Raw genomic sequence first — 24,938 nt, forward strand, 5'->3', positions numbered from 1 at the left:
ATTTGAAAATAATCGACATTTTTTTTTCAATAACACCCAGCCCTAACTGTATTACAAATTCACGTGGACAGGTCTGTAAAAATGAAATGTGTGGCCCTCTGGTTTAGGTGTTTATGTGAAATCGGCCCTCGGTAAAAAGAAGTTGTGCACCCCTGGCCTAGAAGATGACCGACTCAAACAGCAGCAATAGATGAGCGATCGTCTTTGACTTTACATCTACACAGTGGATCAACTAGGTAGGAGTGTCTAATAGAGTGGACAGTGAGTGGACACGGTATTTAAAAACTCCAGCAGCGCTGCTGTGTTTGAGCAGGTTAAAAAAGCATGTAGAGAAACAGATGGACTACAGTCAGTAATTGCTTCTATATGGTAAGTGGAGCTGATAAAATGGACAGTAAGTTTAAAAACAAGGAGGTGGTTTTAATGTTATGTCTGATCATATATATGCTACATTGTACAACCCCTGGCAAAAATTATGGAAAACAAAAGTTCCAGCATCATCACCTTGCCCAATGCAGATTCGCGATTCATCACTGAAGATCACTTTTATCCAGTCACCCACAGTCCACGATTGCTTTTCTTTAGCCTACTTTAACCTTGTTCTTTTCTTTTTAGGTGTTAATGATGGCTTTTGTTTGGCTTTTCTGTATGTAAATCCCATTTCTTTTAGGTGATTTCTTACAGTTTAGTCACAGACATTGACTCCACTTTCCGGCCACTTGTTTCTCATTTGTTTTGTTGTGCATTTTCTGTTTTCAAGACATATTGCTTTAAGTTTTCTATCTTGATGCTTTGATGTCTTACTTGGTCTACCAGTATGCTTCCCTTTTACAACCTTCCCATTTTGTTTGTACTTGGTCCAATTTTTTAAACACAGCTTACTGGGAACAACCAACATCTTTCAACGACATTCCACAATGATTTATCTTCTTGAAGGAGTTTTATAATCCTCTCATTTGTTTCAACTGACATATCTTGTGTTGGAACCATGATTCATGACAATCTGCTTTGTGCAACAGCTCTCCGAGGTGTAAGCACTCTTTTTAAACTGAAGAATAATTAGCAAATCTAATCTGCTGCAGATGTTTTGTTTTTAAACTGCAAATTACAGAGTGATTCCATAAATTTTTCCTCAGATTTGAGTGATTCCATATTTTTTTCCTCTACTTGATCTAAAAAAAGCAATTGTGACTGACCACAACTATTATATTTGTTTCTTTTTTTTATTGTTTCTTAATGCCAGAAGATTGACATTTTGAAAAATGATAGTTTTGTGGCATGTCTGTGATTTATTTTTTTTCTACAAAATTAAACAATTGACAGAACATCTTCCAAGAGTGGTGATTCCATAATTTTTGCCAGGGGTTGTATGTTTAAACTTTTCCTAAATAAAAATCTGCATTTAAATGTGCAGAAGTTTCCTGTGAATGATGTCTTAATTTACCACAGCAATATAAATACATACAATTTTTAAAAAAACATAAAGGCAAATATAAAACTGTACAATAAATGTATTTTGTTACAGAATGTAAAAATGTAATGCTAAAATAAACTTTACAATGATAATAAATCAAGTAAAAGCAAGTAAAAAAGTGAATTGATGTCTTCTCAGTACTGGACTTGCTGGTATGGTGAGGAAGTGGTAGCCCTGACCTTTGCATCTTGAGGAAGTGTCACTCTAGCATAAATAGTCTGTGTGCAGAGACAAAACATTTACTTCTCAAATTTAACCATACTAAAACACTAAAACACAAACGGTGCTTAGTATTGTTATGGTTTATCTAGTACATTTAGAAATTATTAAACCTCTTTGATTCTTTGCACACATCTGAGTCTATAAGACCCTAAAAGGATCAGGACTCTGTCAACATAAAAGCAATTACCTGTTCTCTTTGGGCAGAACAGCAAGCATTATGTTTGGTAAAACTTTAAAACATGGTGGTGGTAGTATCATGCAGTATCATGCAAAGGTATTGTTTTTTAGTGCCAAATACAGGATCATCTTTGAAGAAAACCTCCTCCAGAGCACAAACAAATCACAAACTCAGTCTGGGGTGACAGATCCCCTTTACCAGCCAAAACATGGCAAGTCTCTGAATATTCTTGTGTCCAGCCAAATCCCAGATCTAACCCCCCAGCAAACAACTGTGGATCAGCCTGAGGATCTGTAGTTGCAACAGCGCTGGAGAAGATCTGCCATGAAGAATGCGATAAACTATCCAAATCCAGGTGTGTACAGTTCTGTAGGGTGTGTTCAAGCAGTCATTTCATTAAGGATTGAATAAAGGGTCTAAATATTTTTGTGGCTCCCATGTGCCACTGCATATTTGGAGTGTTTGTTTTAAGGGGCAAGCTAATGCCCACTCACTGTGATTGGTCCCCTGCTAATTAGCCACAGCTGCACCTCGTCTGAGGTAATAAGCTCATGGCTTTTAAGAAGGGAGCTTGGGATCGTTCATGGGAGACTATTTGACACTGTCATGTCGGTTAGGCCCTTGCTCATGTTACTTTGACTTGTTGTGATTTGGTGTGATTTGGTGTGGTTTTGCTCTTGTCTTGTTCATGCTCTTGTCTTGTTCATGCTCTTGTCTTGTTCATGCTCTTGTCTTGTTCATGCTCTTTGTCTTAGTCCAGTTCATGTTTAGTTTTAACTTTAGCTTAGGGCAGGGGTAGGGCAGATGCGCTCCCCCATTGGCTGCACTCGCCAGGTCGTTATTATTATATTACAATATTTTCTTTGAGTAGAATATTAAAATAACTAAAAGACAATGGAATATTAGAATACATATTTGTTGAGGGGGCCCATGAGCTCCTAGTTATGCCACTGGCTTAGGGTTAAGGTTTCATGTGTTTAGCAATTAGCATTAGTGTAGCTTTAGCATTATTAATGTATGTTGAGATTAGTGTTAGTTTTTAGCTTAGTTCATGCGTGTGTGTGTTTAGTCTGTGCAAACCTGTATTGTGTTGTTTCTATTGTTATTATTAAATATCTTTTGTTATACATCTCTGCGTGTGTCCGCCCCCTCTTGTCTCGTCTAACCCAAATACGTTACAGTTATATCATAATAAATTTGTTAAGTTATATAATAATATTGAAGAATCACTATTATAATAATTACTATAACTTATAAAGTCAAATGTTGTATTTTTTTTTGTGAAACAGTAAAAAAAATGTGTTTTTTATTAGTTTTTATACTGAGAATATGAAAGTCTGGGTTGAAATGTGCATACACTTAACAACATATCTCTGCTCTTAAAATAGCACTTCGTCTGAGGTTGTTGATGCTTTTTTTGTATATCAGTCGGAAAACCCATAGCCATGAAAAGCTGGCTTGACCGTGTATGGTCTCACACAAGTTCCAGCAGTTTCAGTTTAAACAGTTAAGACTAAAGTATCACAACATACAGTCACTCATAATCACTAACAAGGAATTGAGAGGTGATATGACTTAAATGACTTTTAATTATTTTGTACAGTTTTAACTCTAATTGTTAAGATTGACAGTATTTAGAATATGATGGCACAGTAATTTTTATTATTGATTATTATAATTAAGTCGTTTATAATGAAGCTAGTAATTACCAGTTCACGTAAATACAGAATTATGAAGTTGACAGTTGTGGTAATATATGAGGTATATGTGGTAAAATATAATAATATTATAAAAAAGAGATATAAACAGCACCCACCGTTGCTGGAGCAGCTTTAACATCATCCACTGTTTCATAAATCGTCATTCCATTAGCAACACTGATACGCCGTCCCTGTAATGTAGATGGAAGCAAACAGAAACATGTTCATGTTTGCATACAGTTTCCTCTGGGTAGTCTGATTTTCTTTCACCTTCTTAACATGCTGCAGTTGAATTGATTACCAGAAGCCCCAAGTTGTGAGTGAGTACATCTGTACGTGTGTATGTGTGTGTGTGTGTGTGTGTGTGTGTGTGTGTGTGTGTGTGTGTGTCACCCTGTGATAAATTCCTGTGCTTTGTGTTTTTGCTTTGGGTGGTGCAGAACCTGCTGTGAACTTGACCACAATAAAAGTGAAAATAACTTTATCCTTTTTATTTTTTACATATGCTTGATTGTGGTCAGGGTCACAGTGGGTTATGAGAGAACTATACACAAACCAGGACGGGACATCAGTTACCTGCACTCAATAACCCATTTACAATCACTACTGCCTACAGACACGTTTTTAACCTGAATAAATACAGACAGTACCTAGAGCCTAGAATTAATCCATACAACCCAGGGATGTAGAGCATTAATGCTTGCTGTGGTACTGTGCTGCGCTCTTCGGCCCCTTTGTAATCTCTGCCTCCTCCAGCTTCCTCTCCTGTCTTTTAGTCAGTGCCACCACCTCCAAGCCAAATAACATAGCAGGTCTCACTACTGTCATGTAGACTTCTCCTTTCATTCTGGCCGATACCCTTCTATCACAAATCACTCCTGCCACCCTACATCTCCCAATCCCAGTGTTGCCACCTCCTCAGTAAAAGTCCCTAGAATTCGCTCAATTACATCATTGGCTAATTTGCATAAAAGCTAGCACATGTCGATAGAGCTGTCTCTTATGGTAGTAGTGGTAGCACATCTAGATAGATCTATATGTTATTATAAACTATAGGTTGCGATAGATCCATTGATCTGTATCTCAAACATATATTTCAAATGTATTTATTAGGATTTTAATTAAATTATATTTTAAGCTAAATTATATTAGCCAGTATACAAAACATTTTGTAGTAAATAATATGCTAAACCCTCTATGAGGAAAAGACAGCTAGGACAGCTAAGTACAAGATAACGTAATAAATACTAAACATGTTCACTTAGTAATGAACTTTATTAGACAACTTAACTTTTACTGTACCAACTGAACTGCTAAGAAAGCACAAAACTGAAAAATAACCGAATACCTCTTGTGTTGTCATCACTGATGGTCTGTAACGCGTTACTTAGTAACGCGTTACTCTAATCTGACCACATTTTTCAGTAACGAGTAATCTAACGCGTTACTATTTCCAATCCAGTAATCAGATTAAAGTTACTTATCCAAGTTACTGTGCGTTACTATTTTTGTCATTTTCCTTGGTGAAAAGATATTTTTGCTTTCTTCTTGGCAGGGGCGGAGCCAGGGGGTGGCCAGTGGTTGCCATGGCCACCATAAAGTAATCTTCAAGTTACTTTTTAAAGGAGTAATCAGTAATCAGTAATCAGATTACTTTTTTCAAGGTAACTAGGCCATCACTGCTTCTCTACTACATCATCCAACTTACTTCAGAAATCTTCTTTCTGCTCTATATTACAACCCACTCGTGATCATATGAACTGATGACATTTATTATCATTCCATCAATTTCCAGCTTTACACTAATCACTCTCTTTACTTCCAATGCACTCTTGATCTTCTCTTCCTTCAAGATTACCCCACCCTATTTATCCCTTCATGTACACCATCGTAGAACAGCTTAAAACCACCTCCAATGCTCCTAGCCTTAGTGCCCTCTCACTTGGTCTTTTGTGCATATAATATGTCCACCCTTCTCCAGCATATCTGCAATCAAAGCAGTTTTAGTGCCCACGTTCAAAGTTTCAACACCTCCACCTTCCTACCCCTCCGCCTCTCTCTCTGCTTTACATACTTTCATTTTCTACTCCTTCTCATCCTTCGCCCAACAGTAGCATAGTTTCCACCACAAACCTGCTGGCCCACAGTACTGGTTGTGGTTGGTGTTAACTCGTGCTTCGATCTGGTACGTAAATCTAACATGTGACTTGCTAAAACATACACCGATCAGCCATAACATTAAAACCACCTGCTTGTTTCTACACTCACTGTCCATTTTATCTGCTCCACTTACCATATAGAAGAACTTTGTAGTTCTACAATTACTGACTGTAGTCCATCTGTGTCTCTGCATGCTTTGTTAGCCCCCTTTCACCCTGTTCTTCAATGGTCAGGACCACCACAGAGCAGGTATTATTTAGGTGGTGGATCATTCTCAGCACTGCAGTGACACTGACACTGACACCTCACTGTCCCTGCTGGACTGAGAATAGTCCACCAACCAAAAATATCCAGCCAACAGCGCCCCGTGGGCAGCATCCTGTGACCACTGATGAAGGTCTAGAAGATGACCGACTCAAACAGCAGCAATAGATGAGTGATCGTCTCTGACTTTACATCTACAAGGTGGACCAACTAGGTAGGAGTGTCTAATAGAGTGGACAGTGAGTGGACACAGTATTTAAAAACTCCAGCAGCGCTGCTGTGTCTGATCCACTCATACCAGCACAACACACACTAACACACCACCACCATGTCAGTGTCACTGCAGTGCTGAGAATGATCCACCACCTAAATAATACCTGATCTGTGGTGGTCCTGTGGGGGTCCTGACCATTGAACAGCATAAACGGGGGCTAACAAAGCATGTAGAAAAATAGCTGGACTACAGTCAGTAATTGTAGAACTACAAAGTGCTTTTTTATGGTAAGTGGAGCTGATAAAATGGACAGTGAGTGTAGAAACAAGGAGGTGGTTTTAATGTTATGGCTGATTAGTGTATATTACTAAAGGCAATATGCAAAAAGCCAAAAAAAGATGGGACGTCTACTTACATCTTTCCCAGCAATGTCATTGACATCAGCATACACAGTAGATTCATCATTCTTCTCACCTGTCCACAAAATGATAAAAATGTCTTTGAAATCCAACATTATACACCGACCAGGCATAACATTATGACCACTGACAGGTGAAGTGAACAACACTGATTATATCTTCATCACGGCACCTGTTAGTGGGGGGGGGGGGGGGGGGGGTATATTAGGCAGCAAGTGAACATTCTATCCTCAGAGTTGATGTTAGAAGCAGGAAAAATGGGCGAGCGTGAGGATCTGAGCGAGTTTGACGAGGGTCAGATTGTGACGGCTAGATGACTGGGTCAGAGCATCTTCAAAACTGGTCCAAGGAAGGAACAGTGGTAAACCGGCGACAGGGTCTTGGAAGGCCAAGGCTCATTGGACCTGGACCACGGAGCAATGAAAGAAGGTGGCCTGATCTGATGAATTGTGTTTTCTTTTACATTGCGTGGATGTGTAGAGCATCTGTGGGATGTGCTGGACAAACAAGTCAGATCCATGGAGGCCCCACCTCACAACTTACAGGAGTTAAAGGATCTGCTGCTGACATCTTGGTGCCAGATACCACAGCACACCTTCAGGGGTCTAGTGGAGTCCATGCATCGATGGGTCAGGGCTGTTTTGGCAGCAAAAGGGGGGCCAACACAATATTAGGAAGCAGGTCATAATGTTATGCCTGATTGATGTATGTCCTGTTGTAGTTTGTCTCATTAACAGCTCAGCATTCAAAAGTCCAGGGTTCCTGTTGTAGTATATCAGGCTTTATAATGAGGCACCCACACTTGGATATAATTAAACTTGTACATATCCTGTAGAACTATTATATTAGCATTAAGTGGACCAACATTTTTGTTAAGATTCTTGCAGGTAAATGTTTAGTTCACCATGATATAAATATATATTATATATAAACATAACCCACCTTTGCCAGAGTTCCTCCTGCAGATCAGAGTTACAATAAGCAGAACAACACATAAAATTCCTCCTGCTGCTGCTGCACCAATCCCAATGTAGACTAGCAGTAGATCATCTGGAAACACAACACACAGCATAAACTGATCAGCCATAACATTAAAACCACCTTGTTTCTACACCCACTGTATATATAGAAGCACTCTGTAGTTCTACAATTACTGACTGTAGTCCATCTGTTTCTCTGCATACTTTCACCCTATTCTTGAATGGTCAGGACCACCACAGAGCAGGTATTATTTAGGTGGTGGATCATTCTCAGCACTGCAGTGACACTGACATGGTGGTGGTGTGTTAGTGTGTGTTGTGCTGGTATAAGTGGATCAGACACAGCAGTGCTGCTGGAGTTTTTAAATACGTGTCCACTCACTGTCCACTCTATTAGACACTCCTACCTAGTTGGTCCACCTTGTAGATGTAAAGTCAGAGACGATCGCTCATCTATTGCTGCTGTTTGAGTCGGTCATCTTCTAGACCGTCATCAGTGGTTAAAAGACGCTGCCCGCAGGGCACTGTTGGCTGGATATTTTTGGTTGGTGAACTATTTTCAGTCCAGCAGTGACAGTGAGGTATTTTAAAACTCCAGCAGTGCTGCTGTGCTGTAGGACATGTTTTGTCTGCTCAACTTCAGTGTCCAGATTTACATTCATTGCTCTTTCAGACACTCTATTCACCTCCACCACATTCTTAATGTGCTCTTCCTTTACCATGATTCTTCCTCTCATGTATCGGCTGCAGTTCCCAATTGAATATGGCGTTCGGAACTGTGTTAGCGAGGAGATTTAGAAATGAGTCTTGCTCATAAGACGTTTTGTGATCATGAAATTGATTTTGTCTTTGCGTCGTCACTGCATGCTAGATAACACAAGCTGGTAAAATGAATGGTATGCTATGGTTGCTATAGTGGCTATTTCATGACGCTCATTTTGCAAACTTGTCTTACTAATGCCCCTTTTACTAGCTAGCATCAATGCGGCTTTTGCAAACATAACTGATGCCTTTGCATCAGTAGTCTAAAATGTATTTTGTTAGTTTATATGGTTAAAAGTGGCTAGATAACGCCCAGGTGGCGCAGCGGGATATTCCGCTAGCACACCAGCCCTGAGATTCTGAACTCCTCAGTTTGAAACTCGGCATTGCCACCGGTCGGATGAGCATAATTGGTAGTGCCTGCATCAGATAGTAATTGGCCACCGTATCTGCAGGATGGGGGCCAGACTATGTGGGTGGGTTCTTCATACTCTGTGTAAGGACCCTGATTGGCAGATATGGAGGCGCCTGTGCAGAATGCAAAGATGAGAAGAGGAGGGAAGAAAGGCATGAGCAGCGACATGCTCTCCTGGGATGCATTTGAGTAACCCTCAGCAGTGGAAGACAACATTGACTGTGCTAAATCAGGAAGAAAATGCGTTAAAAAAGTGGCTAGACAAAACAGTAGCTATGAGCTACCATTACCTTGTCTGCTACATACCTAGCGTTCTTATAATATTTTTATATGTCTATTCAATGTTGTTCTGCTCAGCAATCCAGGATAAAAACAGAAAGCTTTATGGCTTTATTATTGACTTTTTTACTGGTGTGATTTTACTGGGACACAAGTTTCTACAGTCTGTCCTTTTTCAGTTTCATCTTTGTGAATCTCATTAGTGAATCTAATTTCACATGTGAAATTCCCATGGCTTACCTTCAATGTGCTTTCATTGTTCAGTTCTGTTAATAAAGTTTTTTTTTAGACAGCACTTTATTGCCTTTGTTAAGATGCTGTGTTAGACAAAACAGCCAATAAACTGTCAGACAAGCAGAGGCAAAGAACCCCACAAAGTAAAGCAGGACTCTCTGTTAATTTATGTTTTTTAATGTCCACATCTGTTAGATTATAAATAAATATTGTCTGTGTGAATCAAAATGAATAATACTATTTTTTAAAATGTATTCATGCATTTTCTCCCATTTTCTGCAGGCATTGCCGATTATGCCCGCGAGATGGCGCCCAGCCGGCCGGTGGCAAGAATCTCTGCACTGACGTGCTAGCGGAATATCCCGCTGCACCAACTGGGCGCCAAAAAATAATATTTTAATCTAAAAAGATTAAAGATATAACTGATTAGAGGCTTCATTAAAAAATGCACACACCAGTTTATGTTACCCACAAAGGAGAAATAAAAGCATGTACCTTTACCTGGTTCAGCACCTGTACAGGTGAGTCTCTCTGTAGCAGAGCTGTTACTGACGTTGTTGGCTGCAGTGCAGTTCAGTGTAACTTCTTCTTCTGCTGGTAAAAAACTGAATTTCAGCTGAGCTCCATCAGCACCTTTATATCCGCTCCACCTGTAGGTAACGTTCTCAGCTCCAAGTGCTTCACAACTCACACTAATCATACAGCTGTTTGTGGAGACCAGCCACGTCTGATTCTTCTCAATCTTAACATTGGTAATAGGATCTGTGTAGAACAGATATGAATACTTTTCTGAATAAGACATTCCAGGTTTTTATTTTTAATTAGTTTTGGAAAAACTCAAATGTCCACCCTGTTACTGTCAGTGGAGTACTGAAACATAACATGTTCTGTTTAAAATACACAGTATAAAGTAAAGCTGTAATTTTTAATATGAAATGTACTCAAAAAGGTAAAAAAAGTCAAAAAGGCACCATATTGCGATGACGATCCTATAATTGCACTAACAAGTACACAACATTTCATTTTCAAAAACTGTCAACTGTCAGGTATACACCAATCGGCCATAACATTAAAACCACCTCCTTGTTTCTACACTTACTGTTCATTATATAGAAGCACTTTGTAGTTCTCCAATTACTGACTGTAGTCCATCTATTTCTCTACATAACTTTTTAGCTCCTTTTCACCCTGTTCTTCAATGGTCAGGACCCCCACAGGACCCCCACAGAGCAGGTATTATTTAGGTGGTGGATGATTCTCAGCACTGCAGTGACACTGACATGGTGGTGGTGTGTTAGTGTGTGTTGTGCTGGTATAAGTGGATCAGACACAGCAGCGCTGCTGGAGTTTTTAAATACCGTGTCCAATCACTGTCCACTCTGTTAGACACTCCTACCTAGTTGCTCCACCTTGTAGATGTAAAGTCAGAGACGATCGCTCATCTATTGCTGCTGTTTGAGTCGGTCATCTTCTAGACCTTCATCAGTGGTCACAGGACGCTGACCGTGGGGCGCTGTTGGCTGGATATTTATGGTTGGTGGACTATTCTCAGTCCAGCAGTGAAAGTGAGGTGTTTAAAAACTCCAGCAGCGCTGCTGTGTCTGATCCACTCATACCAGCACAACACACACTAACACACCACCACCATGTCAGTGTCACTGCAGTGCTGAGAATGATCCACCACCTAAATAATACCTGCTCTGTGGTGGTCCTGTGAGGGTCCTGACCATTAAAGAACAGGGTGAAAGGGGGCTAACAAAGCATGCAGAGGAATAAATGGACTACAGTCAGTAATTGTAGAACTACAAAGTGCTTTAATATGGTAAGTGGAGCTGATAAAATGGACAGTGAATGTAGAAACGAGGAGGTGGTTTTAATGTTATGGCTGATTGGTGTATCTTTGTTTATATTATTATTACTGTTAAATTTTAAGGGCGCTAAAGATGCTATTAACCAGACCGGGATTTACATAGACATGTTTGGCTTGACTCTGGGGCATGACTAAACATCCCAGCAACTCGGGGGTACACTTGTCAGTATGCTTCTAGTGCCGGTCCTAAGACTGTAATAAATATGGGTTGTTTTAAATAGAGGATCTGACATAACCACTGTGCCAAGTCAGGTATGCAGACAAGAACAATATATATTTTACCATAGATAATTCTTGTACTTACTCTGAATATAAACGTTAAATACTTGTGTATCAAGCTGCCCTCCAGGTCCATCTGACATCACCTCATACTTCCCAGAGTCCTGGAGCTGAAGATCGTGCACAGTTACTCCAACTTTATCTTGGTCAACCTTTAATCTTCCACTAAACCGAGGTGATACAGGTGATACATTATGGTCTGTAATGTATTCAGCAAAAGTGGTATCATTGAACTTCCAGTCAACATTTGACACTGAGTCTTGTGGATGTTTCAGAAAGAGATCCAGAGAGCTTCCAGCAGCTCTGTACAAGGTCTCTGTGTTCCCATCAGTCACAATACACAAACCTGCAGCAGAGCACAAGAATAATATTAGTCTATATGTCACACAAGCATTACTACACATTAATAAGATGCTTATAACATGGTACTGCCTGTTGCATTGTGGTGTCCTGGGACACTGTTTGAGAACCTCTACTGTGCATACTGCTCTGTATTATATGTACACATACAGTATATACACAGATCAGTCATAACATTAAAACCACCTCCTTGTTTCTACACTCACTGTCCATTTTATCAGCTCTACTTACCATATAGAAGCACTTTGTAGTTCTACAATTACTGACTGTAGTCCATCTGTTTCTCTACATACTTTGTTACTTGCTTTCATCCTGTTCTTCAATGGTCAGGACCCCCACAGGACCACCACAGAGCAGGTATTATTTAGGTGTTGGATGATTCTCAGCACTGCAGTGACACTGACATGGTGGTGGTGTGTTAGTGTGTGTTGTGCTGGTATGAGTGGATCAGACAAAGCAGCGCTGCTGGAGTTTTTAAACACCTCACTGTCACACCAACCAAAAACATCCAGCCAACCCCGTGTGCAGCGTCCTGTGACCACTGATGAAGGTCTAGAAGATGACCGACTCAAACAGCAGTAATAGATGAGCGATCGTCTCTGTCTTTACATCTACAAGGTGGACCAACTAGGTAGGAGTGTCTAATAGAGTGGACAGTGAGTGGACACGGTGTTTAAAATCTCCACTTATACCAGCACAACACACACCAACACACCACCACCATGTCAGTGTCACTGCAGTGCTGAGAATCATCCACCACCTAAATAATACCTGCTCTGTGGGGATCCTGTGGGGGTCCTGACCATTGAAGAACAGGGTGAAAGGGGGGTAACAAAGCATGCAGAGAAACAGATGTACTACAGTCAGTAATTGTATATATATGGACATGAATAAATAATTGTTTAGCTGACCTAAGACATTTGCTTTTTCAGTTCAGTGAAAGACTTACAGTTGAAACTATGGTGTACACGAGTTATAGCTAAACAAATGGCACTTAAATAGTTAAACAAATTGACAGCACAACGAATCTCCTGTCAGTCAAGAGCAGCACAATTCTAAACTAATTATGTGAAGTGTAACTCCTAATAGAAAAAATAAGACATAGAAACTCTTTACCAGCTTATTCAGATATAAAATAAACAGTTACTTTAAAATAATAAAGCTACTGAATTGATCTATGTACTTACCCTGAAGAATTCCAAACAACAGTGTTCCAGAGCGGTATTTATATAAATCCTGCATTGCTGTGTAGGTAAATGACTTAGTTTCTAAAACTCAACTGCAACTGTTGACTCAACACTAGCTACAGTGTAGAAGATAAAAAACACTTCCTCACTCAGTGTGCGTCCAATGTCTGTAATTTGTACACGGATCTTTCCATGCAGACTTTTAAAGTTCTTATAAAAATTTATTATTTTTTTATACAAACAGTCGACTATGGTGCAGCTCGCACAAATAAAATAGATTTATAAAGTAAATTAAATGTTGCTTTACACAGTAAAACTCATTATTTTACAGAGCTATACCTAACAACAACTGCTTATACAATGAATTCAAGTCTAGTTTTACTATAGTTTAGTTTAGTTACTATAGTTTTACACTTGCTATTATGTGTACTATTATGTATACATAAATGTTAGCTATTGTGTTCTCAGTCAGTGGTTTGCTGACAGTGTGAAGTTAATAAAAAAAAAATATTACTTTAATTTCTGAACAAGCTTTTACTTAAATCTTTACTGTTGCAATGATTTAGGATAAATTCCAGGCAACAAGCTGCTCATTTTCTTTCTCTGTCTACCAGTAACTCATATCACCCTCTACGTAAATGCAAGCTTCTCAGTAAGCAAATGCAAAAAAGAAAATGTGGTCAGCTCTGTAAATGAGGAAGTAAAGCAAGTTTCACAGCCGTTTTGTTTGGGGTTATAATGCCCCCCACAAACCCATCTGAAACCTGGTCTGATAATTCTGGTAAAGACAAAGCAGTTGAGCTCCTGAAAGCAGTTCTGGTGCTGGTGTCCATGCTAATGCTGGTAAGTTCTAAACGAATCTGAAGCCAATGCCATTGTTTTTTTGTTTTTTTTTATTATTAAAAGTGAGCGCAGTTTGTGAAACTTCAGCTTGTGAAAGTTCACTGCCCGAAGTGCCGTGTCTGCAAGATTATCTTTATAACATCCTGTTGTGAGTTGTGAGGGGCTGTGCATCACATGTCAACACTTGTCGACCACAAGGCTTCATACAAACGCTTTTAGTTCAGGGCCTAAATAAAAGTTGTGTGGTCCTGATTAAATTCTATAAACAAAATAACCTCAAGTGACAAAAGCACAACAAAATTAAATATAGTAGAAAATATAAACCTTTATCATGAAGTAACATTTAAAACCACCTAAAACAACAATAACTAACAACATTTTCTGTAGGAGTTTATCAGTCTCTCATATCTCACATTAGTCACATGACCAAAAGTTTTCAGGTCCTGTTTCTGCAAAACAAGCCCAAATCTTCACCCCTTCAACATCATGCAGGACGGCTGGTATAAAGTGCTTGTGATGATACGCTGAGTAGGTTTTAGCCAAACTGTGCCGTGCTTTGGTTACACTGATGACAGGAACGGTAGTTACTCATTACACAAGATTCATCAGTTCACAAGTTTAATATCAAACACAGTCATGGACAATTTAGTGTCTCTAATTCAAATCAGGGCGGCACTGTGGATTGGTGGGTAGCACTGTCGCCTCACAGTAAGAAGGTCCTGGGTTCGATCCCCAGGCGGGGCGGTCCAGGTCCTTTCTGTGCAGAGTTTGCATGTTCTCCCCGTGTCTGCGTGGGTTTCCTCCGGGTGCTCCGGTTTCCTCCTACAGTACAAAAACATGCAGTCAGGTTAATTGGAGACACTTAATTGTCCTGTAGGTACCCGGCCGCTAGGATGTATAAACCAGTGCATTGTAGTGACGGTCCCAAGCCCGGATAAATAGGGAGGGTCGTGTCAGGAAGGGCATCCGGCGTAAAAACTGTGCCAAATCAATAATGCGGATCACGATCTGCCGGCGACCCCTAACAGGAGAAGCCAAGGAAATAGAGACAGAGGCCTGCAGGTCACATGATGTACAGTAGCTTTTTGGATTGGATCTCTAAGCCTTAAATAGTAAAAATTCAGATTTTCTTATTACACCAGATAAGATTTTTAATTTGATATTTTTTGGATATGAACTTAAAACCCTCCCCAGCTTCTCTTAGGTCACGGCTGATGTCCTTTCTTCTTAGCATAATATAGACACACAGCTGCTCTTTAGCTATTATGTGATTCTCCTTATCACGTTGAACGATACATTTTCAATAGGATAGTGTACGGCTTTATCTTTGCGTAATATAGCCTGAAACTGCATTTCCTTGATGCAGCAGTGGACTGTAGTAATGGACAATGATTTTCTGAAGTACTCCCGAGTCCATGAGGCTGTTTTTCATGCAACGAGAGCTCAAAGGTCATGCATATTCAGCAGCGGTTTCCAGCTTTGCCCTACACTGACTCCAGTTTTTTTTTAACTGACTTGCAATTCTCTCATGACGCGTGAAACACTGTGGTGAACCACGACCCATCATTATGGATCCTCTTTTTATACCAGATCATAATTCCCCTCACGTTACCAACAAACCTGCTTATTGTGGAACGTGGAGCTTTAATAATCTTTACACATTTCAATCTTATTTCTCTCTGTCCCAACTTTTTAAAGTGTACTGCAGGCATCACATTCTAAATGTGTTTATATTTTACAAACTACACTGATCAGCCATAACATTAAAACCACCGCCTGGTTTCTACACTCACTGTCCATTTTATCAGCTCCACTTACCATATAGAAGCACTTTGTAGTTCTACAATTACTGACTCTAGTCCATCTGTTTCTGTGCATACTTTTTAACCTGCTTTCATGTTGTTCTTCAATGGTCAGGACCCCCACAGGACCACCACAGAGCAGGTATTATTTAGGTGGTGGATCATTCTCAGCACTGCAGTGACACTGACATGGTGGTGGTGTGTTAGTGTGTGTTGTGCTGGTATGAGTGGATCAGACACAGCAGCACTGCTGGAGTTTTAAAACACCTCACTGTCACTGCTGGACTGAGAATATCCAGCCAACAGCTCCCCGCGACCACTAATGAAGGTCTAGAAGATGACCGACTCAAACAGCAGCAATAGATGAGCGATCATCTCTGACTTTACATCTACAAGGTGGACCAACTAGGTAGGCGCGTCTAATAGAGTGGACAGTGAGTGGACACGGTGTTAAAAAAACACAAGAAGGTGGTTTTAACCTTATGACTGATCAGTGTACATCATTTTAGATTATTGTGTATAGTATGGGTGCAACACGGCATCATTAGTCCTAAGAACCTGTGTTTGATTCTTAGTTCCGGTCACTGTCTGAGTGAGGTTTTGCATTTATTTGCAACTAGAGTCAAGAGTTTACAAATGATTTAATAATCCATTTAATTTCATTTCAGTCATTCATTTTCACCACCTCTTTATCTTGATGAATTAGGTCATGAGGGGTCCACTACTTCCCGTAAACACTGGGCACAGTGTAGGAATACACCTCAGACAGGGTGCTGATCCATCACAGGACTTAAAACAGGTCTCCAGTCCTTCACAGGTCAGATACACACACACTTAGGACAATTTCTAGGAGCTCCAACTGACCTGGATGCACGTCTTTGGACTGGGAGAAAACCCACACAGTCATGGGGAGAACATGCAAACTCCACACAGAAAGGACCCAAACCGTACCACCTGGGAACTGAACCCAGAACCTTTAGAAGCTAAGTAAGTCCAAGCAAAATAAATCTTATGCTGGTTTGACAAGGCAAAGCAAACCTGCCATATTACAGCAAATGACCTTCTGGAGAGCTATTGGTTGAATCCTGCAATATTACAATAATTAGATCTCACTTAGGTCCCAAAATTCTCCAAATCTACTTCAAGAAATGCAAGCTGAAGATTGTGAAAAGGCCCTCACAGTTCCCTAAATTGAACGGAAATGAACATTTTTAGGAACACCATAAATATGCTGTGCATGCAAAATGACTCAAATATCTTAGAACTAGAAACGTTCTGCAAGGAAGAGAGTTGAGTAAAAAATTAACAAAATTTTGTTTTACGCAAGTATAATGACAATAAAAGTTCTTCTCTTCTCTTGAGTAAAAATCTTTAAAATAAGAATAGAAAAACGCCTAATAAGCTCTAAAAACAGTGGATGTTACTCATATTGTTTGCACATGGCAAAATGACAAAAGCACTCATAAAGTAACTTCACTTTAATGTTTTTAGTTGTTTTAACAGTTTCAGTAGACAAAAAAAATTTAACATTTGCTTACAACTTTATGTAACATAACAATCTGTTGGTACATCTGACCATAAGATGTAGGACCTGAAGGACCTGAATGGAAACGTTGAAAGCAAAACGCTCATCCCTCAGCAAACTGGTCATTCATCTGATCTGTAACATAAAAACACCAGTATAATCATGATCAGAAATCCAGTGTAAGTTTGATCATGAAATATTGCTGAATGTTGTGCAGTTCTTACTGTGAGCTCTGTAACATTTCACTCCCAGAATGAAGGTCACCAGCAGATACGGAGAAGCCGCCACTGCACTACTGATCATCTTTAGCACTGACAGTGAAGCTTCTGTATATTAATCACAAAATACATAAACAAACACAAGTCCAGTATCAGAGTATAGGCACATTTTAACCCATGTTACTTACTGTGATTTTATTCATTGGGGTGAAAGGATGTGATCATACCTGGTTCAGCACCTGTACAGTTGAGTCTCTCTGTAGCAGAGCTGGTACTGACTTTGTTGGGTGCAGTGCAGTTCAGTGTAACTTCTTCTTCTGCTGGTGAGAGACTGAAGTTCAGCTGAGCTCCATCAGCATCTTTATATCCGCTCCACCTGTAGGAGACGCTCTCAGCTCCAAGTGCTTCACACCTCACATTAATCATACAGCTGTTTGTGGAGACCAGCCACATCCGATTCTTCTCAATCGTAACATTGGTTATAGGATCTAAAAATAATCAATATAAATGTGTAAATCTGGATTAAACAACACATTTCTTTAATATGAATGATATATTTTATGTTTTGCTTCAACTGTCACTGCTGTAAATATGTCGTTAGGCATATGTTGTTAGGAAATGCTTTAGGAAAAGGATGCGCCATGTAGGGAGACTGTACTTTAGTTTGACAGTTTTTATTTTGTAACACACCACCACCATGTCAGTGTCACTGCAGTGCTGAGAATCATCCACCACCTAAATAATACCTGCTCTGTGGTGGTCCTGTGGTGGTCCTGACCATTGAAGAACAGGGTGAAAGGGGGGTAACAAAGCATGCAGAGAAACAGATGGACTACAGTCAGTAATTGTAGAACTACAAAGTGCTTCTATATGGTAAGTGGAGCTGATAAAATGGACAGTGAGTGTAGAAACAAGGAGGTGGTTTTAATGTTATGGTTGATCGGTGTATAAGATGGCTATGGCAGAAGAACAATTTAGACAGAAAAAATAAACATACAAGTGCCTAATTATAAGTGCAGGCCACACCGTCAACTGTACTGCATGGAAGTGGTTATGAGAGGAAGTGCGAGGAGAGCGGAAATGTAAAAATGTTGGGCTAGAGTTTAGTGTGGCTCCATCTTTGTGCTGGACAGTCAAGGCCTTTTACTTATTTACTTGGGCGGCACGGTGGCTAAGTGGGTAGCACTGTCGCCTCACAGCAAGAAGGTCCTGGGTTCGATCCCCAGGTGAGGTGGCCCGGGTCCTTTCTGTGTGGAGTTTGCATGTTCTCCCCGTGTCTGTGTGGGTTTCCTCCGGGTGCTCCGGTTTCCTCCCACAGTCCAAAGACGTGCAAGTGAGGTAAGCCACCGTACCGCCCTAAAATGCAAAATTGTGACAAGTAAATCAAATCAACTTGAATTAAATCGAAACATAATAAAATTAGCATTTTTTACCACAAATATTAAAATGAAGATGGATAGCTTCTGCTAATTTATGCTATGGACAGCCCTGCTTTTATTGAATTGTTTTAAATTAATTCTAAACACACTTACTCTGAATATAAACGTTAAATACTTGTGTATCAAGCTGCTCTTCATGTCCATCTGACATCACAACATACTTCCCAGAGTCCTGGAGCTGAAGATCTTGCACAGTTACTCCAATTTTATTACTGTCCACCTTTAATCTTCCACTAAACCAGGATGGTACAGATGATACATTACTGCCTGTGTATTCAGCAAAAATGATATAATTGAACAGCCAGTCAACATTTGACACTGAGTCTTTTGGATGTTTCAGAAAGAGATCCAGAGAGCTTCCAGCAGCTCTGTACAAGGTCTCTGTGTTCCCATCAGCCAACATGCACAAACCTGCAGCAGAGCACAAGAATAATATTAGTCTATATGTCAGAAACATTTAGGGTTTAGTTATCTGTATGGTTTTATGTGCAACCAGACTGAACTGCTCAGTACTCAGGTTACTACTACAAGCCTTATTTCTAGAAAAGCTATGAAGTGTCAAAAACAGAAATAAGTCATTTGTACATTATGTGGATTTAAAAACAAAACACTATAAATACAAGATATCTAAAGTTTGACCCTATCAACTACAGTCTTTTGTCTTAGTGTGTTAAAAACATTTTAATCTAGTGATGTCAATGGGTGAGCTCTCTTATACGACTGCTGCTATGTGCCTTTTTTACTGCCTTAGTTTATTTCTATTTTTATTCCTCTGTATATAAAACATTTTTTATATGAAATTAAATTTAAATGAAATTTTTATTATATAAAAAAGTTTTATACTAAGTTTTTATTCTGTTATTTTAATTTTGTTTTATGTATAATACTTATTGATGTTTGAAGGACGAACAAAGTAAGAATTTCATTGTACAGTGTAACTGCTGGTTCTTCTGTGCACATGACAATAAAACTCTTGAATCTCTACTTAGATGCATTTTACATCATCCTACGCACGTTCCTGATAATGAGGCTGTTCGAAATCCTAGATGCCTTAACATGCTCACTAGTAAGGTATGTTAAAATTTCAAAGCTAGTTTGACTCAGGAACGAGGGAGCATCCGATGCTGCCTTAGCGGTGAAGGCAATCCCAGCATTCAATGCGGCACAACTTTTCTCACAGAAAAATAAAAAACATGGCGAACGGTGCGGAGAAACGAACTGAGTCATTTTCAAACGTAAATAAATTATTATTGATTTTCAATTTGTATATAGGTGCACAAGTGTTTTTATTTGGGCTTGCCCCATCCCATTGGTTTGAATATCATGAGGCTAACTGTGTTAGCTTAGTTAGCGAAAACTGATGGAATTGCTGTCTGAGTAGCGCGTTCGAAAAACCTGCCTTATAAGTAAATGACTTATTAGAATCCTCTCTACTGAGGCAGCTCACTAGGTTTTGGAACACACCCAATATGTTTGGGTATAAAAGAAGAAAGGCCTAGTCCTTGATAAAAAAAATGATTTTTAATATTAGGCTTTAAAACATAATCCAGCAGTATAAAAACAGCATTTATTAATAATTTTGTGTTTACAGATCTTCTTCTAGGAGGCATCGTAGTAGCACAACAGCCATGTATCACTTCACATACTGACCCAATGTTTACCCAAACATTGTTTCTATATACCCACATTAGGGTTTCTACATAAGAACCACCAGACTTTCATCTATAGTAAACAATACTCTCTTACCTGACACATGACCAGGGCCTAGATTTCCTCTAGCAAATACGTTTGTAGCATCACGGCACACACCTCCCACTTACTGCACCCTTTTCCACTCATGTATTTTTTAAACCACAACATAAGGTTTATTTTACATAAGCTTATTTACTATAGGAACGGAGGTACTGTATTTATTCAGGTACATACCCTGTAGAATCCCAAACAGCAGCAATACAGAGGCAGGAATGTGGGATCCATGAAATCCTTGCATTGTTGTGAGAGTGGATAACGTCTCTTTCTACTGCAGCCTGACTGGTACGATTACAAAAACACTTCCGTTATCACTTTGCATCAGAAGTCTCAAAATGTACAAATGTTGTAGATGGTGAAAATTCATAAACAAGAGCGCAGTTCCTTTTAAGTCCCTCCAGTTCCTCCAGTCTGATCAGGTTTAGAAGCTTCTCTTCTTCTCAGAAATGGTGTCGTGGTTTATCTAACTTTAGGGACACGGTGCATTACCACAGTAATTTCTCAATATTATTCACAAAGCTACATCTGATAAAACTGGTCAGTCATTTAAAGTCCAAGACTAACAGACTGGGGTTAGATCTATAACCCCAGCTTAGGTGTAGGTGTTTAGAAGACAAAGATTAAGATAAGCTGTGGTATCTCAGAGGTTCAGGTACAGGACTAGTAATTGTCAGTGTCCACTGTTGGGCCCTTTAGCAAGGCCCTTAACTCTCAACTACTTAAAATGTATATGGTCACAATTGTAAGTCACTTTAAATACAGGTTTGCTGTTTTTATTTATGACATTTTAAGATTCTTTTATAAAAGAGGAGTTTCACAGTATTTTGTGATTTCTGGCTTTTCTTCCTCTCTGACTACAGTCGAGTTACTGACTAGTAATGTGATGAACTCTGTACATGAGGAAGTGGTGGGTACGTACTGCTTTCACAGCCATTTAATGTAGCCTAAAATAGCCCCTCAAACACTGATCTGAAACCAGTCTGAAGTCTCTAAATGTACAAATGCTGTAGGTGGTGAAAATACATAAACAAGAGCACGGGGGTGCGGGGGTGAATATCAAGTCCCCCTCATGTAGCTTCTAGTCTCGTTTGGTTTAGAAGCTTTATGTGTTCTTATGAATGGTGTTTTCCCGTGCCCTTTCCGGTTCCCCCAATTCACAGATACAACCAGCTTTGCAATAATCACAATTTTGGTTTTATTTTTCCATTGTTCAAGGCTACCAAAAGTATCTATTTGGAAATGACAATAGGAGAGAAAAGGAAAGAAAATAATAAACAAAACTTACATAAAAATCTTACATAAAAACCCAACGAACAAAAGAAAAGCAAATGCAATCTCTAACCTAACTTCCTAACTAATACAAAACCAGGAGAAAAAGAGAAAAGCAATCAAGTCAAACAAAAACCCTCTCTCCTCCATAAAAGTGAAGGTATACAAAATATTTCTTTCTTATAAATCACTTTAATTCAGTCAGTAAATGTCCTTTATTCATACAAATAAATTACCTTTAGGAATCACAATATCAATAAGCCATACAACTTGATATCACATAACAAAGCTCTATTGTTAGCATCCATAACATGTTGGGGAGAACTGGCAACACAACTAAAACCACGTCACAAGCGAAGCATCCCCCTCCATCTTCCCAGACGTCTCCTTTTTATAGACGTCTCTCCCTGGTGGTAGCTTTGTGCATCTGTGTGCCTCTTCCACAAATCGGTAAAACAGGGAAAACCATCCTACACAAAACACATTATGACCCAGAGGATGTAACAGCTTATGCCTGGTTCACACGACACGATTTTTGCCCTGATTTTCGCTCACCGACTGGTTGACGCTAGATTTGCCAGCTCAGGAGCAACTCGGCGTTTGCTCGACAATCGAAACTCGGCTCTCAATCGCTATGTGTGAGCTACCCAACAACTCGATCTGAGCGGCTCGCCCTCCACTCACTGGATGCTAGATTTCCTCACTCCACATGCTAGATTTCTAGCATGTCAAATATCTGGATATGAGTCGCTATGTTGAATAGCCAATGAGAACGCAAGATACGGTGTGAGGGGAGGAGTGTAAAAAGGTGGGACAGGGGCGTAATATAGTTTATATCAGAATACATCAGCACACACACGTTTTACAGTATTTCTGACCTGATTGTTCTCTACAAAACACCCACGCTGCATTGCAATAAATTATTTATTAACCTCCAACTCACTATAGAACAATCCCTACTGTTCGTGTTGCCAAATCCACTCAGATTCATTTATTTTTCCTCTTTGATTTTACGCTGCACATCAGCTCACAAACTTTGATCAATTGCTATTGTTCGTTGACGTGCATGTTTGGACGTGGTATCATTAAAGCTCACATTAAACACTTCTACCTTTAGTTTTCATTACAAAAAGTAGTTTGGGAGACCAGAGAAGCTCACCTGTGATTTCAGTTGGTGATAGATGGTGTAGTGTGTGACCCCCTATCGCCGATCAGTCGTGTAGTGTGAAAGCCACACCCACTTGAAAGACTCCAGATTACAAGAGATCCAGTCGTGTAGTGTGAACTATACAGCGACCTGACCACTTGGAAAGTCGTGTAGTGTGAACTATACAGCGACCTGACCACTTGGAAAGTCGTGTAGTGTGAACTATACAGCGACCTGACCACTTGGAAAGTCGTGTAGTGTGAACTATACAGCGACCTGACCACTTGGAAAGTCGTGTAGTGTGAACTATACAGCGACCTGACCACTTGGAAAGTCGTGTAGTGTGAACTATACAGCGACCTGACCACTTGGAAAGTCGTGTAGTGTGAACTGTACAGAGACCTGACCACTTGGAAAGTCGTGTAGTGTGAACTATACAGCGACCTGACCACTTGGAAAGTCGTGTAGTGTGAACTATACAGCGACCTGACCACTTAGAAAGTCGTGTAGTGTGAACTATACAGCGACCTGACCACTTGGAAAGTCGTGTAGTGTGAACTATACAGCGACCTGACCACTTGGAAAGTCGTGTAGTGTGAACTGTACAGAGATCTGACCACTTGGAAAGTCGTGTAGTGTGAACTGTACAGAGACCTGACCACTTGGAAAGTCGTGTAGTGTGAACTATACAGCGACCTGACCACTTGGAAAGTCGTGTAGTGTGAACTGTACAGAGACCTGACCACTTGGAAAGTCGTGTAGTGTGAACTGTACAGAGACCTGACCACTTGGAAAGTCGTGTAGTGTGAACTGTACAGAGACCTGACCACTTGGAAAGTCGTGTAGTGTGAACTGTACAGAGACCTGACCACTTGGAAAGTCGTGTAGTGTGAACTATACAGCGACCTGACCACTTGGAAAGTCGTGTAGTGTGAACTATACAGAGACCTGACCACTTGGAAAGTCGTGTGGTGTGAACTATACAGCGACCTGACCACTTGGAAAGTCGTGTAGTGTGAACTATACAGAGACCTGACCACTTGGAAAGTCATGTAGTGTGAACTATACAGAGACCTGACCACTTGGAAAGTCGTGTAGTGTGAACTATACAGAGACCTGACCACTTGGAAAGTCGTGTAGTGTGAACTATACAGAGACCTGACCACTTGGAAAGTCTAGAACTTTAGAACTGGACATGATATTGCATTAGTGATGAATCTACTCATTTAAAGACCAAGACAAACTTAGACCAACTTATACAGTGTTGGTGTAACAACCTTTGTGAGTTATTGTTGAATATACAGTGTGCATTAAACCACTGAAATACACACTGATGAGGCAAAACATTATGACCACTTTCCTAATATTGTGTTAGTCATTCTTTTCCTGCCAAAACAAAAGGAAAAGAAAATGTGATTCATCAGACTTCTTCTATTGCCCCGTGGTCCAGTTCCGATGCTCACATGCCACTGTTGGCACTTTTGGTGGTGGACAGGGGTCTGCATGGGCACCCTGACTGGTCTGCACCTATGGAGCCCCATACACAACAAACCGTGATACACTGTGTATTCTGACACCTTTCTATCAGAACCAGCATTAACTTCTTCAGCAGTTTGAGCTACAGTAGTCAGCCTACGCTCCCCATGTGCATCGATGAGCATTGGGCGCCCATGACCCTGTCGCCGGTTCACCTCTGTTCCTACCTTGGACCACTTTTGATAGATACTGACCACTGCAGACCGGGAACACCCCACAAGAGCTGCAGTTATGGAGATTCTCTGACCCAGTCGTCTAGCCATCACAATCTGGCCCTCGTCAAACTCACTCAAATCCTCACACTCACCTATTTTTCCTGCTTGTCTAATATATTCCACCTACTAACAGGTGCCGTGATGAAGAGATAATCAGTGTTATTCACTTCACCTGTCAGTGCTCATAATGTTATGCCT

General features: G+C 40.1%; 2 protein-coding genes across 3 annotated transcripts; both read right to left on the reverse strand.

The window, feature by feature from the left end:
* Positions 1 to 1,552: 1,552 nt before the first annotated feature.
* Positions 1,553 to 15,407, reverse strand: si:cabz01074944.1 (T-lymphocyte surface antigen Ly-9). The gene is made up of 7 exons (XM_062993623.1): positions 15,356 to 15,407; positions 11,476 to 11,796; positions 9,803 to 10,063; positions 7,574 to 7,681; positions 6,628 to 6,686; positions 3,691 to 3,765; positions 1,553 to 1,692 (listed from the first exon to the last, which is right to left on the reverse strand). The coding sequence occupies exons 1-7, from the start codon at positions 15,405 to 15,407 to the stop codon at positions 1,609 to 1,611; spliced, it is 960 nt and encodes a 319-aa protein (XP_062849693.1). The 3' UTR covers positions 1,553 to 1,608.
* Positions 14,254 to 20,814, reverse strand: LOC134311763 (uncharacterized). 2 transcript variants are annotated; one of them, XR_010011478.1, is made up of 6 exons: positions 20,751 to 20,814; positions 18,918 to 19,235; positions 17,613 to 17,873; positions 17,392 to 17,493; positions 17,181 to 17,302; positions 14,254 to 14,662 (listed from the first exon to the last, which is right to left on the reverse strand). XR_010011478.1 is itself a non-coding variant. In XM_062993425.1 (5 exons), exons 1-5 carry the CDS (start codon positions 20,812 to 20,814, stop codon positions 17,271 to 17,273), a joined length of 777 nt encoding a protein of 258 aa, XP_062849495.1. In that variant the 3' UTR covers positions 17,106 to 17,270. The 2 variants fall into 2 exon arrangements, 1 of the variants encoding a protein (XP_062849495.1); XM_062993425.1 differs by lacking the exon at positions 14,254 to 14,662 and having other exon boundaries at positions 17,106 to 17,302.
* Positions 20,815 to 24,938: the final 4,124 nt, after the last annotated feature.

The sequence above is a fragment of the Trichomycterus rosablanca genome, chromosome 4 (assembly GCF_030014385.1).
Source record: "Trichomycterus rosablanca isolate fTriRos1 chromosome 4, fTriRos1.hap1, whole genome shotgun sequence".
Lineage (NCBI taxonomy): Eukaryota > Metazoa > Chordata > Actinopteri > Siluriformes > Trichomycteridae > Trichomycterus > Trichomycterus rosablanca.